General features: G+C 32.8%; 1 protein-coding gene across 3 annotated transcripts in view; it reads left to right on the top strand.

Moving 5' to 3' along the window:
* LOC140676205 (uncharacterized) overlaps positions 1 to 21,183 on the top strand; it is a 229,874-nt gene that overhangs the window by 162,785 nt on the left and 45,906 nt on the right. Inside the window, exon 7 of one of the 3 annotated variants that reach the window (XM_072911027.1) lies at positions 11,420 to 11,748. The exons of 1 other annotated variant lie outside the window; for it this stretch is intronic. In XM_072911027.1, coding sequence (XP_072767128.1) covers positions 11,420 to 11,733 — 314 coding nt within the window. In that variant the 3' untranslated portion in view covers positions 11,734 to 11,748. Of the gene's footprint in view, positions 1 to 3,835; positions 4,348 to 11,419; positions 11,749 to 21,183 lie in introns of those variants that run through there. One more of the 3 variants, XM_072911011.1, reaches the window with a different exon arrangement.

Raw genomic sequence — 21,183 nt, 5'->3', positions numbered from 1 at the left:
CAAAAGAGAGCGTAAATAAATCCATATCGCAAATAGTTTTTATATCGCAAATAAAATCGTAGAACTGCAAAGCAATCGCGTTTTGATAAATCTCTGTGAGCGCTCGCGATCGAGATTCATCAACGATCGCTCGTGAGACGCGAATTATAAAATAATGTAATTTTTTACATCATTGCTGACAGTGATGTCGTGAACGTGTTTGTAAATAAATATCTAGAGCCTGATATATAAAACTGATGCCATTAATTTTAAGCTTCGAAAATCTGGATTTTGTTTCAGAGTTTTAACTGAAGTGCAAAAGAGAGTATATGCAATTACGCTATTTTTACGCTTGATCTACGATTTGTCCTATGCCTTTGAGAAATGAATAAGAAAATAATTGTTATATTTCGAGATATTACGAGAAGTAATATTTTCTTTACGTATACTGCTATATTTCGCTAGCGTGATATACCAAATATACATTTTGTATTAATTATCAAATTAAAACAAGGAGTTGAATGTAACGATTTTTTCATTTTATATTACACATATTATTAATAATTAATTTATTATCTATTTGTGATACTAAAAGCGGGATTATGCAGGTATAAGAGACAATAAAGTTAATACATATATATTACGTACATATTCTCTCATTTTGTTGTTGTATCATTTCTGTCGTTTGTATTCCCATCATATACATATATTCTTTTAATGTGTTTTTAATTTAACAGGACTCAATTTTATTCTTTAAAACCATCATTATTAAATTTTTTTTTCTTAAAATTACATAATCCCGCTAAGATTGACTAAAGTTTGAATGTATCGAAAATTAAGAACGTTGTTCGCTTGCTATTATTAGATCTATGATCTAGATCTAGATTGTCAATCTGCTTGTCGAACAAAAAAAATTCAGTTATATATATATATATATATAATCTTATATATGTATATAAGAGAGGTACAGTGCGATGAGAATTAGAAACCTAACTGACAATGAGACCTGTGTTTTCATTCGAAAGACATCGATGTTCTTCATTCTGTTCGAATTCGAGTCTCGATTCTCGCTGATAGATCTACGTGTTGCTTTTTTCAGAATACAACATTTGCCTAGCCTGCTCCAAGTCGTACAAATGGAAAAAGTCGCTGCATCGGCACGTGCGCGAGAGCCCGGAATGCTGGCCGATTCTTCTCACTACCGGCAATAGCGAGTTTATTCGGCAGATTCACTACAAGATGTTGTACGACACGAAAAATTGAATAAGACGAGAGCGACGTCACGCGATTGTGGGAAAGAATCTTCTTACTGCGAAAAAATTTGACAAATTTTTTTGTTACGTTTTACATTTAGAATATTTTTTGTAAAAATAAATGTTGTTATATTCTAATATAATGTAATTGATTTATATACATAAAACGAGAGAGAGAGAGAGAAAGAGAGAGAGAGAGAGAGAGAGAGAGAGAGAGAGAGAAGGAGAATGTATTTTTTAGAGTACTTATTTTTATTAATTACTAATTTATATATTTGGAATTTATTATTTAATCTTAAATGCTGATCTGAATTTTGAAAACATGCTGTTATGTATTTAATTTTTCCAATCATACGCTATTCCTTTACTATAGGCAAAATAATGCATGAAATCGCAGAATTAGCTTGAATTCTTAATATTATTATATTATTTTTTTTCCTAGAATGATTTTATTATAACCTGTTTAAATTTATCAGAAGCAGCTACATACACAGTCGATGTTTCCCAAAAATCCCAAAATATTACATGTATGTAACGATATGTACAATATTCCGTCCTGCTTATTATTTTGATAGATACGATAACACTTACCTTAATATTTCGATTTCATCATAACTTATCTAGCGTTATCCAATCTATTAAACAATCATAATATTTCTATAATGAAAACTTTCATTTTTAGCAATATGGATAATCGCGAGAGAAATCCTATTGCTCCATAAGGATTGCAAATACATTTATTATCTTCTAGCATCATTTTCATTGACACAATGATTTTTCGCAGATTGTTCGCCGAGCCTGTATCTTTACACTTGGCACGAATTATGACGTAAGTATTCCTCCTTTTATGAATGCAGATCTTATTTTTCGCAATCTATCCTAAACCAATGATCCAGGATTAAAGGCCTGGCTCAGCTTTCATCGAAAATTCAACTAGTTGAAGTAACCACATATCCTATACGTACTTCGCAGATAATTAGAGCAAATACTAAAATACCGTCTGCGGCTTTCTGTTTCAGGTCGTTCCGAAACAATGAGGCCCATCGTTTTCAAGAAGCCCTTTCCCTGCATGCATTGCGAGCGCAGCTACAAGAATAAGAGCTCGCTAAATCGTCACGTGCAGTACGAGTGTGGCAAAGAGAAGCAATTCAGCTGTCCTATCTGTCAGAAAAGATTGATCCAGAAAAGCACTTTACACAAGCATATGTTAGCCGTTCACGGAATTTGAGTGACAAATAATTAATTTATATTTTTTTGCAATAGATTTTTTTTGGAAAATTGGCGAATACAATATTATTACAACATTAATATCGACGAATATGTACAATCGTGTTTGCTTAATTGATGCAAGCGAACTGAATAAATAGATTGTACTTTAGTTAATTCGTTACTTCATCGTTTTGCCCTCTCACGGGCATTCTAATCTGTGTATATAATACGTGTATATATATATATATATATATATATATATGTCGATATATCTCTTATATATATTTGTATACATATGGCTGTTATATACCGTTTTGCGTTATATAAATCTCCGAGTATATCAAAATTGGTTCATTGATTTTGGTTCTTATTGAATTAACACGACGTCGTTCTACGTTCGTCGTCGCATTCTGTTTTTTTTTTTTTTTTCGGGGGGTAAATTGTTTGAAGGGTTTGGAAATTGGTGTTTTCTCACTCGAGGAGGAAAGTTGGAGCATGAGAAGAGGTTGTCCGTAATTCGCGAAAATGAATTGTAACGCAATTTGTCGTTTGACAGATATTAAGTTTTTACTCCCGTTATAAATCCTTTATGTAAATATATTTTTTCGAAAATATTTATGCGAAAAAATACTGTTTATAAATATTGACTGGGCGATTTCGGACCCTCCTCTTTATCCATCATTCCTGCCTCACGCTGTTTATTTACACGCCTCTTCCTATGGACACTTATCCTTGGCAAAAATTGATCCTGGGTACACCTATCTCTGATCTTCGGGGCTATTGGCATTGTGTGTTGGGTTGGTTACGGGTTTTAATCTCACTGATCTCTTTGTCAACCATATATTCGCATATTGATGGAACATCCTTGTCGTTCTCCTTCGTTCCCTCTTCTTTCATGCGTTTTTGTCGTCGTTCAATGAAAAAATCGATGTCTATTATGAGACATTTCCAAGCTCTCCGAATTATGCTCTGTTTGTGGCAAAGCTATTTTACGAAGAAAATACGAGAATCAGAGTTTTACTGTCGCAAGAAAACACATGGGAATATTATAATGATTACAATCAACACGTCGAGCTGTATTGTAACTATCTATCGGAAGAATTCTGATAGTAGCAAAATAACTTTGTTACATGACGAGCATGATTTTGACGAGACATACAGACGACGATAATAACTTTGAGCTCACGCGGAATCGGCGGAAGTTTCTTACGAAATTAAAACGTCATATCTATCTACAAGAAAGTCACATTTCCTCCGATACCGCGTGATGCTGCGAGGATGTAAAACCGCACAACCAAGCGAGCGAGCGTGTCAGCGAGTTAACCACATCTTCCTCAAAGATTTAATCTCCTTACCACCTGCGCGCCCCCGCCGGCGCTGGGTACCTGTTACAGGCATGGGTGCGTTACTGTCCTTGCTACGCTCCGACAGCTCCTACAAGCAGCAGCTTCCGGCGACGACGAAGAAGGGCCACCGCGTGTCCGCGCCGACGATGATGACACGTGCCAACATTGCCATGGCGAACAGGCGTATCGCCAACAGCAACACCAGCGTCAGCGACAGCTATGACGACGACAACATTGGCAGTCATGCTGCTTCCACTCGCGAAGTTGTATTCCCGGATTCGTTCGAGGTGCTACCGCAGCCACACGACAGCGTCGTCTACATGACCGGCATGCCGCACGAGCAGCAACGCAAATTCCGCTGTCGTTTTTGCGGCAAGGGTTATCGCTGGAAAAGCACGATGCGCCGTCATGAAATGGTAGAGTGCGGAGGTAAACCGCCTGCCTTTCAATGTCCGGAATGCCCATACAAAGCGCGGCAACGTGGCAACCTTACCGTGCACTATAAACGGCATCATCAAAAGATGGGCTACGACGAGAGCGTTTAAGATTATTTCGTGATATTCTCGGTGAAAAACGATGGTCGTGCGAGGTCCTCTTCGGGGCGTCTTGACAAGACGCTCCTTCGAATCCACGGCTTTCTTCTTTTTGAACCGTCTTAAAAGTCGACTGAACGGGATCGCGATTTGAAGACGCTTCGTGGATTTTTAGATGATTTGATTAACGATTTTAATTTCGTACACACGATCACACTTGGCGCAATGTTAAATTTTTAATTGTAATTAATTTCAAAGTTAACTTGATTGTACTTAATTATTAATACTCATCTCTGATTTTTAATCTGATTTTAAGAGAGGATTACATGACATGATTTTTAATGATTTATTTGAAAAAAATAGATTAACCATTCTGTGCCTGATAAAACATATATCATATCTACTTAGTATTCAAGTCTCGTATGTGCATGATTTTTATTACGTGTCAGATACACATAGTTCGGATTTCAACCCTCTCTCTATCAATAATATCACACGCATAAATATAAAAGTGTAAAGTATAAAAGCAATAAGAAGCAATTGAATATTGAAACAAAATAATTATTGATATAAAAAGGTCAATTAAAAAAATATATACATCTACATATATATATATATCTTAATTATTAAATCTAGAAACAAAATGTAAATACTGATAATGTAAACAAATTAATCTAAAAAATAATAATAATTATATATATATATATATATATATATAATTAATATTATTTTTTAGATTAATTTGTTTACATTATCAGTATTTACATTTTGTTTCTAGATTTAACGCTTTTGTGTTTTTATATGTGTGCGTGTGATATTGACATACAGAGGATTGACATTCGAAAACTGTGTATTAAATGACATCATGAAAAAAATGTCAATTTTTTGTGAATTTTAATGATACATTTTATGTGATCTTGTCTCTTGTATCATAGATCTGTTTATGTTTAAAGTAAACTGTAATAAAATGTCACGTTGAAAAGTATTAGTATATTATAAATTTACGTGATGGAGAATATATACAAAATCATTAAACGAGCCTCACGAAAATAATTTCGAGATCCTTTTTGGTTCTCGTGCCTCGCATTCGATATTTACACAAACTCGAAGTTTGTATGTAATGATAATGATATACAAAGAGACCAGCAATCTCAATTTTATTTAGTGTCACACAATTAGTCTTAGATGTGACCATCTGATTTCATAAACTTTAATTTTCTAACCGATGGATCGTGTATTCGATTGAGATAAAAAGAACAGTCATATTCACGGGAATATGCGACGAGAATATGGCATTTGTACTAATTTGTAAGAAACGATAGGTTATTTGAGAACCTATGAATAACATTATTGGTTTAATATTACTTGCTGGGGTCGGTATAATTCGTAGCTAGTAGCTCGCGTAACTGTTGCTTTAATTCGTAAGCTAATTCGAATTCGTAACGTGATGAGATTTTTACCGCGCACAGTCGATCATCTGTCATCGAGGATTTACCATTATTTAACGCTATATTAGTTTTCGTCGCGATTGTTTACGCAAGACTTACAGCCGTTGGAGAGAAGGATCGTAGGAGCAAGATGTTCCGTGATATCTGTTTTTCAAGGATCAGTACATTCCAACGATCGCGTAGATCGAACTCCATATAGCACTTATTTTGTATTAGGAAATTTTTTTAGATATTAATATCTTATAAAAATAGACATGCTATATATATATATATATACACGAAATATTTGTGAGAGTTATGGGAACGGTTTTTTGCTTGTATAAATAACAGTCATTTCGTTATTGTTTAATCTAACAGAATTTGACATATCCAACGTGAAGATTCACGCAATATTAAAAATGAAAGTCCTTATCGATATCAAATATACCGATGATATAATGTATTATTCAAATAATCGAAAATTGTCCAAAGTGCCTTCCACGAGAAATCATCGATAGCTGAAGATGCGAACCAGGACTCATACGCATTTATTATTGATGTTTGCGAAACGATTTTCAAAAGATCGGTTACCTGAGAACATTTATGCAGTCGGTTATGAGACAATAATTATCTGTTCTTCCAGTTTTTCGGGTTTGTGGATGCGAATGTGTTAAAATTCGCGCATAAACTACTCCGTTGATCACTTTTAGCATTTTTAACAGGATGACGCGTCGATAGATTAGATGTTCAACCAAAATATTTTCATATAATATATTTATGTAATATAAAAAGTAAACCAAGAAATAATAGAAAGATTTATACATTACGTGTCAGAATAAAGTACAAAGAATCGCATTTCACATTCGCTTCACGCGCGCTTTAAATGGCATAAAGAGGATTAATAATAAAAGACAACATTTTAATTAGTATTAAAAATTATTTGATCGCTCTCTAACAATGGGGAGCTTAACATATCTTAATCAAGATTTGACACGTAATTCTCAATTAATGCTATTGTCCATGTATAAAAAAAGTAAATGTTACTGTTTCGATATATATACATATATATATATATCATATATTTTTTTGGACCGATAATATGTTTTTATGAACAATTGCTTAATCTTCTAAGGAAATTGCGATAATCGGAAAACACGATCGACATATCGTATAATGTTAAGGACCACTTGTACCTTTAGGCGATTTTACAAGCGCAGCCTCGAGCGAAGAGCTCGGTCGCGCGAATGGATTTATCTTACGATCCTAAAAATTGTTGCGTACTTCTAATACATACAACTAATTTATTATATATATATATATATATATATATATATATATATATATAAAAGAAAATTGATGAATTGTATCTGCATATATATGCGCACGCGAGCGCGATTACTTACATTCCATTTTTACTTTACTCATTTTACAGTAGACGATTCACACAACTTTTCAGTAGGGATCGAAAAGATCAATCTACTTATCGCACCGTACAGAATCATACTCATAGCTTTATACGAATGTCTTTTCCATTTTTATATAAATATACACGTTTATATACACACATACATGTAGAAATATATACATAAGGTGTCATCGAATTATTGCGATTTCTCTTATTTATATCTATTTGCCATATTTCAATTTTTAGTAATATTCAGACGCCTAAAATTTTTTAACTTTATGTTACTTAAATTTTTAAACATTTATTCTTAAAAATCTTGCTAGAGAAGTTTTAAGGATTATCTGACGACAAAACCTAATACTCTTCCGATAATTTGAAATAAACTTACTCTAATTGGAGTCTCGAAGGATTTTAAATATTGATAATTACAATATCATGTTCATCGAATAATGATTTTTTTTTTCAAATTTAATTAGTTGAAAATATCAAGAGAAATGGCAATATATATTTTCTGGGTATATATATATATATATGTAAACTGACACACTGTGGGAGAGAGAGAGAGATACTATAAGAAACAGAACGAAAATAACGTCGAAAGTCGACAAATGTCCGGCCATAGGACGCGCGTTAGTATTTTTGATATCAGTATTTGCGAATCAGCGTTCGCGTCTCTACCTGCCTGCCTACGAGATGTAATGCAGGATATACTCGTTGCATCTCTAATACCCATAGCTCTTAATCATGATCTTTGTCGTGGATGCCGGGCCAATCTGGCGATTTTTCGTCACCGCGGAGTTGATCGACCGAGATCGACTTCTCATTATTCCGAGACTCTTGTTACCGAATTTTTACCGCTTAATATTTAAGTATACGTTTTACATATTTTCTCGCTAACTTTTTGTCTCTCTTTTTAGTTTTCTTGTTTAAGGTTTTAGCGTATCAAGCAAGGAGGGGGCGATTAGGAGAATTGTTATAAAATTATTTCAAAACATTTATAATCGAAATTATTTTATTTCTTTTGTCAGCCATTCTATCATATTATCGATACTTGGTTAATACCTGAAATGATCAAATAATTTTCGAGCGAAAAGTTGATTCCGATTGAAACGTGGCTCTGAAGATCTTCACACCGTAATTAAAGAACCATAAGAATCGCATACCGTTCCCCTTCGTTGCACTTCGATATTTTCGATATTTAATGTTTTGTCCCTTTCTTTTTCTTTTCTTCTTATTTAGCAAGGTTTATCAAGCGGAATAAGAATATCTATTGCACGCGCATTATTATTATCATTAATATTATAATTATAATAATTATTATTAATATTATCAATAAAGAGGTACTCTTTATTGCGGGTTATTTTCTAAAATTTGATGTGTTTGTTTATTTTTACCTAAAACTTATCTTTTATTCTTTTTCAGCAATAATAGTTTTACATATCACTTATATAAGGAGTCTTTTTATCTGCAATGTATGTGTTATTATGCAACAACATATATATTAAAAAAATTAATAGTTTAAGGTTTCTTATAAGAAATTTGTTTTTTATCGTATAAATTCTTCTAGAAAAAAATATATATTTAAAAAGTTTATATATCTAATCTCATATTTTTTTTTATCAAATATATATATATATATATATATATATATATATATATATATATAATATATATAAAAAAATAATATAGTTATAGATTTAATGTTGATTTAATATTTGTAAAATATATAAACTTAGGATTTTGTCAAAAAGTCAAAAATTAATATCTTATAAATTTGTAAGTAATTTTTATAAAATATAATTTTCGTAATTCTATAATTAATGAATTAATTGGTGGGATATGTCGCCTTGTTACCGTAGAATATAAATAACTTTTATTCTATTGGCAATTTCTATATTTATTACTTTTCTAATTCATCCTTTTATGTGTGCAGTCACGAATTTTCGAACTACAGAGTGTCTCCCAATGTACGACTGTCTTTCACGAATGGTTGATGAGCGTTCTAACAAACATCGATCTAACCAACGAATGTTTGCTTTCAGCACTCCGCCAGCAATGCGCCAGCAGCCAAACATATCCGTGTGACACCTGCGGGAGGCAGTACCGAAGAATCATCTCCCTGCAACGGCACAAAAGACTCGAGTGCGGCAAGGAGGCGCAATTCCAGTGTGCGATGTGCAACGCGAAATTCAAGCACAAACACAGTTTGCTGAGGCATTATAATGTTCACATGGTCATGAAGAACGAATTCCAGGACAGTTTCACTTGACAAGCCAAATGGTTAAAATTCGTAAAAATGCAATCACGAAATGGCAGAGATTTTCAAATTATTGAACAATGCAAGTTTGCAACATACGCACAATAAAAATATAAGATTTAAAGACATTCATCATGATTGCATGTGCATGATTCGAAATAGAAATAATTGTAGGAAGGCTTTCTAAATAGTTCTTTTCACTACTACTTAAAAGGTTGAAAAATGTTCTACAATAATAAATAATACTAAAAATTATAGAATATTTAAAAGATTATGTTATTTGAAAAAATGTGCTGTTTGATATTACAATTTTTTTCATTTTTCATATATTTACAATATTTTCAAATTGTAAGCGCACTAGTAATACAATGTTTGTTGCGACATTATCCCAAATAATGCGAAAATGTTTCTAAAAATGCTACTAATTGTTATAATATATTCATACGCAAGCATGTGATATATGTATTGTAGCATCTAACCAAATAAGATATATACATAGAACACGATGCTTAATGAATATGTAATTCAATAACGAAAATAATTTTCATATTTTTTTTTTGTCAAGCCCATATTATTTGTATTTATATACAAATCTGTTATATTCATGAATCTGAATTATCTGAAACTTGTTATAATATTATAAAATTATAATTATAATATTATAAAATTTCGCTTATAATAAAGTATACTTAGTACGAGTCAAAATAAATCCAAATATACACATTTATTTATTATCGCTACTTGTATTACATCTATTTACAATCTTTAAATTGATTCATTGATTAAGTTGATTAAATTGATTGATATATATGACACAACAAGTTAGATTGAGGAAAATAATCTTTATGTATTATTATCGATTTAATATGAATGTTTATATATCAAGAGGAATGTTTTGTCACATGTTGTGTATAGTTATTCAACCAATAATTATAATTCGGATTAGTAAAACTAATCTGTTTAGTTGTAAGAGAAGAACGCGAGAACGTGTTGTTCTAATGCTAAAATGTTAATGTTTTAACAAACGCATTATTAACACGAAAAAATGTTCTTAACGACATTCTCGACATCTAACAATTTGATTTTGTTTTATATTTCCAGAATTGCCGTACTATTTGAAATTATTTACAGCATTTTTTTATGATTTGTTTATATTAATGATATCATTTTGATAACGATTATTAGGACGTTTTTGATGGTTGTACTTTCCATCTCTTTGCGTTCTCCGTTTTTCTTGAATTTAGTGAGTTTTTAGTGAATTTTCATTGTCCTTTAGTTTACATATGATGGCATTTTTGCAATATATTATTGCTACATTTGTGAAGTTACCGATCATCTTACCAGAATCGATCGGGGAAATCACCTTATTTACTTTTTGTTTGAACGAATTGCATGAAGGTTGGAGTACACAATTTTTGTATTATCATGTATGTATCATGTATTATTCATTTTTTGTTTTTTTAAGTATTGACAAAAATAATTTTAGTTAATAGTTACTGCGAGAAGATAAATATCTTTTGGTCCGAAAAGGAACTGAAATATTTATTTAAAAGATATTTTTATGGAGATATTCGCGCTCTCTTTTCTGCGCTTGGATCTCATTAGCCCATTTATCTCTTTTATATTATTTATAAAAGCCTTTTTTACTTTTATTATTCAATGTTAGTTATATTGTTCAATGTTAATATTTCGTACAATATTTATAATCATATATGTGCTTCGCGTGAACGTTAGAACACCAAAAACGAAGATTCTAACTTAATTTTACGATCATCAAGATTACTTACGATTGAATTTTTCAAAGATTTTTAAATACCTTGAAAAATTGCAAATATCATGAAAATATATCGAGAATCGAATAAAGAGAAAAGTTAGAACGCACAGTTATGACAAATAGTTGTTGTAATTTTGTGAGGATGTTATTTTGCGAAATGTCTTTTCGATATATTTGCGCTGTTCGAAGTTATTCGCGGTGTCATTTGTCAATAACAACTCATGTGTTTCTTTCAGTATATCATTACTCGAGTTATGTCGCATCAAACGCGGCGTCAATACCTGCGCTCTATGCCGATCCACTTACAATCGAAGCGCAATATTGGGGAATCAGTAGTCAGGAATCCAAGTATACGTGCAGCAAATGCTTCTACAAAACCGAAAGGAAGTACAATTTGTACAGACACTTTCTACGCAGGCATGTCGCAAGACAGTCTGTTCGCAGAAGAAGACGTGGTCGAAACTATTCGGAAGCTACAAGTCATACTTATGTCAGACCAGCTACCAGCGGAAAACAATCTGAAGAATGGAATGATCAAGCAGCATCATAATTTCATTTTTAATAAGGAAATTGATTTGAACAAAAATCCATTATTGTCGAATAAAAATATTCTAATCTATTTTTTCATTCTGTCTATTGTTTGCAATTATTTTTTGTTTTTGGTATCATCACATTTTTTATTTGTTTATCTCGTTTTGAGTCCCTGTCGTTATTTATTAATTTTTTAATGTTTGTTGCTTTTGTTTGTGTGCATACACGTAAGTTAAGAATTACATTGATTTTTTTAAATAATAATATGAACGTAGGGAACACAGTTGTCCATTCTTGAATTCTTTTGTTTAGTATGATATACACAATCAGTTAAATTAACCATATTTTTTAAATTTTTTATATAATTTACTATATTGATATATCTTTTTATTATATTAATTTAAATAATGTGTAATAATTACATTTTTCGGTAACTGCAGAAAAAATTTCTGTAGCCTTTTTTTCGAATGTTTATTATCTTACACACTACAAAAATATTATAAATACTTGTAGGACGTACCTGAATATATTCGAAATAGCTTACACGTTATTAATTAACTAATAAGTATAAAGTATTTATAATAGACTATATCTTTATTTATAGATGTAAAGTATATACTGTATCTTCATAAATACATCACGCTAATGCATACCTATGATGAAGATATTCATGGATCAATTTAAGCAAATATTATAGTGTTATAAACTATAAAGCATTGATGCACGAGATTTTTTCGAGTGATGAAATAATTCTTTAGAAATGATTGTGTCCTTTATTTGTCACTCCTTTATTAACAATCATATTTCGTTTCTCGTGTATTTTCGCAGATTATTATCGCAGAAGCAACACGGGTCCTTCCTCGTTTGCAAAGTACAACTGCGAATCCTGTGGCAAGATCTATAGGACTGTGAATTCGCTTAGATTTCATCGAAACATGGAGTGCAGGAAGGATCCCAGCTTCGCTTGCATTTTCTGCAGCTATAAATCTCGCAGAAAAAGTAATCTGCTTAGACACATGCAAGTGCATTATAGTTAGTGTTATCGCGAGACAGGTTAATTTTTAAAGACAGATTTAATTTCGCGAGTTCGATATCGAATCGTAAAATGTGATCGTTTAAAATACCGCTCGGCATCTAAGGCCTGCTCTTTTGGTACTTTGATTGTATCTGGTATATAACTGATTGTGAAATAAAATCTATACACTGTTTTCATAACTCATTACTTCATTTTTCTTGATCATTTTTGTCAAGATATAATTAAATGGACAAACATAATATTTATTTATCATGTTTTGTAGTCATAGTTCGTATTGTTTACTCTACTATGTCAATTATTATATCAAAATTTTATCATTTCAGTTATCTACGAACAAGAATATTTAAAGGCAAGTAGCTGGAAGATCAGTAGTTATGTTAGTCAATTGAAAGTACATTAAATTCATACGTGTGAAAAAATGTAAATTGAGTTTCCTAAAGCTTAATCACGCGAGATATTATTATATAGTACAAATATTTTTATTTCTTTTTATGAAATTACTGAATAATGTTTAACATATCTACTACTTTTTTTATTTTTGAAATTTAAAATGTAGGCATTGTACATTTAAAAAATCTACGTATTTCAAACGTAATCTTGAACGTTTTGTGTAAAAGTATTCTTATTATGCCTTATCTTCAAATTTTTAAATAAATACGTAATCTAATAAGTAATGTTATTGATTAAAAATATTTAAGAAAAATTTTTAAGACTTATTATTTTTAAGATATTATTTTTATATTGAATTTTATCGTATTTTCTAATTTTTTTTTTTTTGAAGCAATCAAGAGTGAAAGTAGATTAAATTTTTTTTGCATTTTACACAAGTTGTAATTTTTTTGAGGAGCTTAATTATATTTCTTTTTATATCCCTTTCTATATCCTGTATCATCGATGTTATACTTTGTTTAAAAAGATACTCGAACAGTAGTTCATCTTTTTTCCACTTGTTTCAGGTGAGCCGATTGGTTATCGTCGCACGAAAGTCGAAAGAACAATCTTCAAGACGCCATATCAGTGTCAAAAGTGTTTCCAATATTTCAAAACGGCCAAATCGCGCTGTAATCATCTCCAGGAGTGCGGCAAATTGAAGAAGTTTCGATGCGCTTGTTGCAACTATCAATCTCATCGCAAATCAAATGTTGTTCGACACATCAATAAATTACATCCAAAAATGTCTAATAAGAAATGTGCGATCCTCGTTTTACTTAAATAAAATAATGATGTAAAAGACTTATGACAATCACATTAGCAATCATTGTGTTTACAATTTTTAAAAACGGAAAATTTTTTACTAATGCCACATTAGATATACTGAATTAATTTAGAGATAAATTATATCTGAGATAATAAGATGTTTTTAAACACATACACAATAAATTAATTAATTTTGATATATTTAGTTATATATATCAAAGTTTTGTTTTATTTCAGTTGACAACGAAAGTCATTCCAGTTAATGATCTTATTTTCTCGTTCATATGATCTTTTCTTATGTTAAATGATATAATTACATTGATTGATTTCTAGGAAAAGATTATATGCCTCCAATTTTTTATATTATTAGTATGTGATATTTATTTTACGTCTACTAGTAATGTAAAATATATTCGAGATATAAGCGCTATATCATTTTAATCAATTTTACGTATACGGTTTTACAATTTATTTCATTACATAACATATTTTTATAATGCCTTACGCAAATTGATTACATAAAAAGAATGTGAACAAATCAAGAAGACGTACGAATCGTAAACAGAATTAATTATTTATTTTGTCTAGAAACGTCGCTTTTTCTTTAACTATTTAATTTTGATAAGATTCCTTGAAAAATAAAAACCTACACAGGATTTAAAATTGTTTTCTTATTTTTTTATTTTTTAAACGAATAAAACATATTAAGTCGCTTTATAAGTCGTTTTATAAAAGAGTTTTGTGTTTAAAGTTTTTGTAAATTTTTCTTATCGATCAAGATAAAATTTGCTATAATTCATTAACAAAATGCGAGTTATAATAAAAAAATCCTTTTTTATACTATAATTTTGTGTATATTAACGGTAATTTTTTTTATTAGGTTTATGCTTTAATAAATTTGTTTTTGAATTACTAAAATTGATACTTGTTTATAAATTAATTTAATTAATGTTTAATTAAATTAATTGTATGTATACTCTTTATAAATTAATTTAATTAGTGTTATACTCTCCGAATCATATTTATTGCACTGTAAGCTCCGTATTATATGTTAAGTTTTGAATCTTTTGTATGTAAGTTTTTTTCACGAAATCCTATATGATTACTAAAAAATATTAGGATTATATTTTTAAAAATTACAGGATTACAAAAATTGTTTTCGAAATCAACGCGATATTTATTTTAGTTAGTTTAAGGTTTTTTTCTCAAGCGTCCAATTTACTCCTTGATTAAGTTAAGAATGGGTCCCATCGACTTCTGTTTAACAAAATCCCAGGACCTGTTGAAGGCGAATATCGATCGCTCGTTCGATTTCAGCGACACAGAGCTTCGCGCGCGACCGTGGAACTCATCTAAAACTATTTTTTTTCCCTTTTGCAGGTACGGCGAACAAACACGTGAGTACGATCGCTCTACTATCTCTGGAGGAATCGGATCTACCGGTACAGGCTTGGAAGGCGCAAGAACAGGCGGCGATACCATTCGCCGAGCTGAAGATACCCAAAGCCTGCGATTATGTCAACAAAAAATCGCCCGGCCAATTCCCTTGTAAATGCGGCCGTTCGTACACGAGGAAGGACTCGCTGCAACGCCACGTGCACTGGGAGTGTGGTAAAGAACCGCAATTCCAATGCCCGTTTTGCCCGCAACGTTGCAAGCGCAAAGCACACTGGCAGCGTCACATAAATCGCCAACATAAGGAGAGTATGGACTCTGTGGAGAAATACTTGCACTTCTACACGCCGAAAGTGGAGATCGATTGAGCTCTTTTAATAGTGACTGACTCGACGACGCTGATGGGGTGAAAAAATAAAAACGATAAGGCAAAAAAAAATCACGCACGATAAGAATTCGAAAACGATATTTGTGACGAGTCGTTGCGTTTGGCAAGGAAAGATTTTTGCATGCACTTAAAATGCATGGTGATATTTTTTTAATGATCTTTATAGGTATAGGTATTACCAGGGATGTTCTTGAAATGACTAAAAGATATTGACAATAAGTTTATTACATTTTACAGTAGATATTTCACTCCTGATTAAAACATTGAGAGTTGAAAGATAAATCAAAATCTTGTGAAAATCTTACGAGAATGAACACTTGTGTAATACATTCATAATTTTTGTTAATGAACTTTTATCTCTGAACAATGAAGAATCGAGCATCCTTTGAAAGTTTTATTGAAGTATTATTAGGACAAATCGTTTTTTAAATGTAACAATTTATATCTATTTTGTGTATTAACTTTTAATATTAAGATACTAAAATCGAGTTACTGTCATGCACTATACCTATTTATGAGAAATTCAAATATTTTAAGAATTGTGAAAAGCAGTGATGTCAGACTTGGGACGCACATTGCGCCAAATCGTAATAGAAGGGATAAAACATACCAAAGAAAATCATGTACAAAAACATGTGAGCTTAGTTTCGGTTAGTTTTATGTTCGGTTAATTTTATATTCGGATGGTAGAAGAGGTCGAATATATACTATGATATTTTCTCTCCTTCTTACCAAGTTGGCCACGAAGATGACAGGCGACATTGTTTGCTTCTTAATATATAACAGCGTTAAATAGATTTCTTACAACTTTTTTGTATTATACATATATTTACAAATATCTTATATAAATATATAAATATTTATAAAATCGATTCAAACGATTCTTTTTATCCATTCTGGGTATAAAAAAATATTGTTACGCGTATCAAAAAGCGAGCAATGTCGCTCGTGATTTTCGTTGTCGGTTTTATAGGAAGGAAACAGAAAATAGTATACCTATGCGTTCTCTACTGCTATTCGAAGCTAATCGAAGCGTCGAACTCACATGTACGATGTTTTCTTTGATATGTATTATTCCCTCTATTATAATTTATTACATGTTCCGAATCTAACATCGCCGATGAAGAAATATTTTTCTTATTAAGAGAGAGGAAGAAGATGCCTATATTTCATACCATAATACACGATATTTATGAATATATATATATATATATATATATGACAATATATACGATATTTTTGAAAATATATGTTTTAAACGTATATGTATATATATCGTATGTATTGTATATATGTGTATAAATTTTTTTTTGTTTTGATATTTTTGTTACCTGTACATAAACTCGTCGGTGTGAAGACTTAGAATTATCATTATTATAATACTCGTTAGAAATTAAGGTTCAGACGAGTTTTATGCATAGAAAATAAGTTTTGTGCTACATACACAAAAGATATCTTCAATTTTTCATCCGAAGATATTCAACTGATCTTATTTATTACACGGCAATACGATTTGCCTGCATATAATTATATAAAGTGTCTGTGTTTTCTTTTAGTTTGTAAGAACAATTTGATCGATTTATTAATCGATCAATCAGGAGTGATTCTTGCATTTTAAGCCTTTATGTAACGAAGTGCCTTATCGACGCGTAAAATAATTAGTTATCAAAACCAAGTGCTAGTTAAAACGAAGTGTTACCTTGCGCCGATGAGAAGAAAATCTATTATCTATATTTTATTTTCTGATAAAGAACGAAAAATGAAAGGTAATAAAGAATATCAGGCTCAAGTTTACTGAAATATTAGGTTTAAGTCGTTTAAGTAGTTTATAAGTGTGTGTGTGTGTGTGTGTGTGTGTGTGTGTGTGTGTGTGTGTGTGTGTGTGTGACATGATTATATAGTATTTTTTTACATTGTTTAAAAGGACAAGTATGAAGTGTGAATTTGAAATAAACTCAATTAAGACTGATGACGTTGATGCACAAGGAGGGTGAATCGTTTTCGATCTAATCGTCGTTTGATCATAGCGCGATCATGTAACTTCAGATTAAACCGATAACGTAAATAATTAAGATTTATCGTATGCTCTTTGCGTTTAAAAGAAATAAAATTATGTACGAAGAACATTATAAATCGAGCTATCCCATCCATCTCACTGCCAGCTATTCAAAGCTCATTATTTATTACGAAAGAGTAATTTACGCGAGCGATAGAAGAATTGTTTCCCTACAATGATCACAATCGATTATTAATAATTAATAGTAATTGTAGCTGTCTTGTAAAATCGACAGATGCGTTCCAAAAGATTTTCGTTTATTTAATTTTTTTACCCTTGCAGTTTTTTTTTTTCAATTATATATTACTATACCGAAATATATAAAATTTTATAACATTCATTTTTAGGTGAATTGGTGACAGAAGACTCTGTACATATTGTAGATTATATTAAAAAAAAAAAAAAAAAAATAGATAATTCCCGCCAAATAATAATTTCCTACAGATTTTCAATTACAACGATTAAAATAACAAGTGTTTTATATTAGTCGCCGGTTGCAATTAGCATAAACTGCAATCTGCATTTGTAGGAATATAATGAAATAATCGCAGAATAGATAATTGAATTAGAGGATTAGAGACATAAGAAAATTAAACAAATCCTAATAGCATAACTGCCAGTTCAGGAACATTTCTCCTCTGTAAATAACCGACTTTATCGCAAATTCTTAAGCTGATTTAAGCATCATTGCGAGAGCTATTTGAGCGATTTGAGTATTCTTCGCATCTCTTATCTTTTTTCTCCTGCCTTCTCCACCTGTGCGATATCAGGGGAGCAGCATGCGCACTAACCTTTCTCGAGTATTGTACATAGAAATGCCACTTACGTATCGAACTTTCATCGCTTGCGCATCGAGAGGAACATACACCGATCGGCCAGCATCTAACATGTGAATATTTCGACAAGAACGTTCGAACGAACTGCTTGAAACGAACGTTAGGTTGCAAATCTGTGGATGTTCCTTTCGTAACACGCAGTTACCGCTCCTTCCTCGTATGCGAAATTCATAATTAGCTGCTTGGGGCTCGAAAGTAGGGACACGAAGGACACGTCTTCTTTTTCTTCTCTATCTTTGACGAATAATCAACGTCGATCGTCGCATCGATGCACCTGCGATCGAGGATGAGTCCGCGAGGCTTGTAGAATGGATCGGGCGATCCTCGAGCGTGGCTCCTCTTCGAAACAGCTTTCTTTCCAGGGTACGTCGAATGGTGCTACTCCGCTCTCGATGACAACCTCGCGATCTCAATCTACTCTCCTCCGAACTATTTCTTAAAGGTACACGAACGGGGAGGTTTAGAGTACGAGGTATAGAGAGAAGAGCGTGAAGCACGTCGAAGAGGCACGTTGAGGTACCGAATCAGCGAGTCATCGATCACCCCTAAACACCTCGACACCTCGCACCTCTTAGCCACTAAGCTCTAATTCTTAAGCCGAAAGCGGGGAATGATGGTCGGATACTGTCGGCCGCGTTTCCCTCTCGAGCGCTTGATGCAATAAAGAAATACCTCACAACCGATTGTTCGTTCCCGCGGAACACATTCTAATAAAGCCGGGGATCTTGTGTTCCAGCCGAGGACCTGAGCATCACCGGTCTCAAGTGGGCGGCGGCCTGGCAGCGATGGAGCGTGCCGTCGATTATGTGGCGATCCGGCGGGGGTCTCGGCAAAGGTCTCGGCTCCGGTTCGTCTAACCCAGAGGGTTTCAATTGTCCAGCCTGTGGCAGGGTTTACAAGCTGAAGAGCAGTCTAAGGAACCATCAGAAGTGGGAGTGCGGCAAGGAGCCCCAGTTCCAGTGTCCTCACTGTGTCTACAGAGCGAAGCAGAAGATGCACATTGCGCGGCATATGGAGCGAATGCATAAGGAGAAGATTTACAAACAGGAGCTCGTGTAAGGGTAGTGTGAGGGAGGTAGTGTCCGGATATGCTCGTTGTCGGCATCGTTTTCGGGCGCGGTCGCGCGTGAAGAAGATTAACCGCGGGAAGATGAAAAAAAGAAGAACGAGGAGAAGATTTGAAAAGAAGTGGGAGGAATAGGATGCATTTTCTTCGCGCACGACTTCCGGTCACGGAATCGACAAGATGTCTGGATTAAACGACCTCGAAGATAGCGAAACGAGAGGCGAAAGAAGCAAGGGTGAAGAGAGTATGTCGGATGTACAGTGACTTTGAGGACGATAATGATTATGATGACGATCGAAACTGAGAGTCTTCTGCTTTTTGAGACGAGGGGGCCGCCCAACCCCTCATCTCCATCTTGGATGCATATTTTTTTTATCCTTTTTTAAGGTTTATTATTATGAATCAATTTTGATTGATTATTATGATTAATTAATTATTATTTTTATGTAACGAGATATATGCCGCGTGTAAACAAGAGAACGCGTCAATCTCCCGCCCAGGGCGCATTTTGTGGTCCAGAGACTTTATCCTCGAATCCACGTTAAAGCCAGACAGTTTGGTCTGCGCTCGACATCATTGAAGGATTCCACGTATTTGTTTTTTTACCTTTAAGATCGTAATATTGACGCGACTTGTGGAATCGAGATGAGAACGAACTATCATATGATATATGTTCGTTCGAACAAGCGCGGACTCGAGGCGCGATTTAGATTAGACAGAATTTTTCTCTCGTAGGGCCCGCCCTGGGTCGGATTGAGACCGTCCGGTAAACCGGAGCTCTTCCATAGCAACCATTCTGGTCACACTGGTTCCATATTTTTAAACGGGCGTAGCCGTGCGCGTGTGGCTCACTGGGGACATAAAAAAAAAAAAAAAAAAACGGGAAAGAAAGGGAAAGAGTGATAGGGTGGATGAAAGAAAGAAAGAGAGAGAGATAGAGAAAGAGAGCGAATATTTCGAGGAGATCGAAAAAACGCGGCCACGTCAAGAAATGTCTGTCGATCCGATACACGTTATATGCGCGACACTTTGATATCGTATACGTCAGTATCACCGACGCTAAAGAACACTGGGAAGATAGATCTTCGGAGATTGGACTCCGAAGACGAGCCTGAATTTCACCTCTTTCAGACCTGACTGACGATGGCGTTATAAATTTTATGATATGCGAATTTAAACGACGTTAGAGGTAAATACATACGTATAGAAACGAATTAAAATTAAAAATCTCATCACTCACATTGTCAGTTATTTTGGTTTACTCTGTAAACTCTTCTGATTGATTAAGAATAATTATTATTATATTTCTTGCTGTTTTTTTTTTGTGGCGTGAGTTTTTATAATTTAACGTAATTTCATATGAATTAAATCTATACAAATAATAAGCGATTTCATATTTAAAGTAACTCTCACTAAGAATTGTAAATTTGTTGACTTGGTTTGGAATTTTTATTTATCTTCTAATTCTTACTTATTCGTTGTTACTAAACATATT

The sequence above is a fragment of the Anoplolepis gracilipes genome, chromosome 2 (genome assembly GCF_047496725.1).
Source record: "Anoplolepis gracilipes chromosome 2, ASM4749672v1, whole genome shotgun sequence".
Lineage (NCBI taxonomy): Eukaryota > Metazoa > Arthropoda > Insecta > Hymenoptera > Formicidae > Anoplolepis > Anoplolepis gracilipes.
The sequence above is the reverse complement of the archived record's forward strand: the minus strand, read 5'-3'. Positions and strand labels throughout refer to the sequence as shown.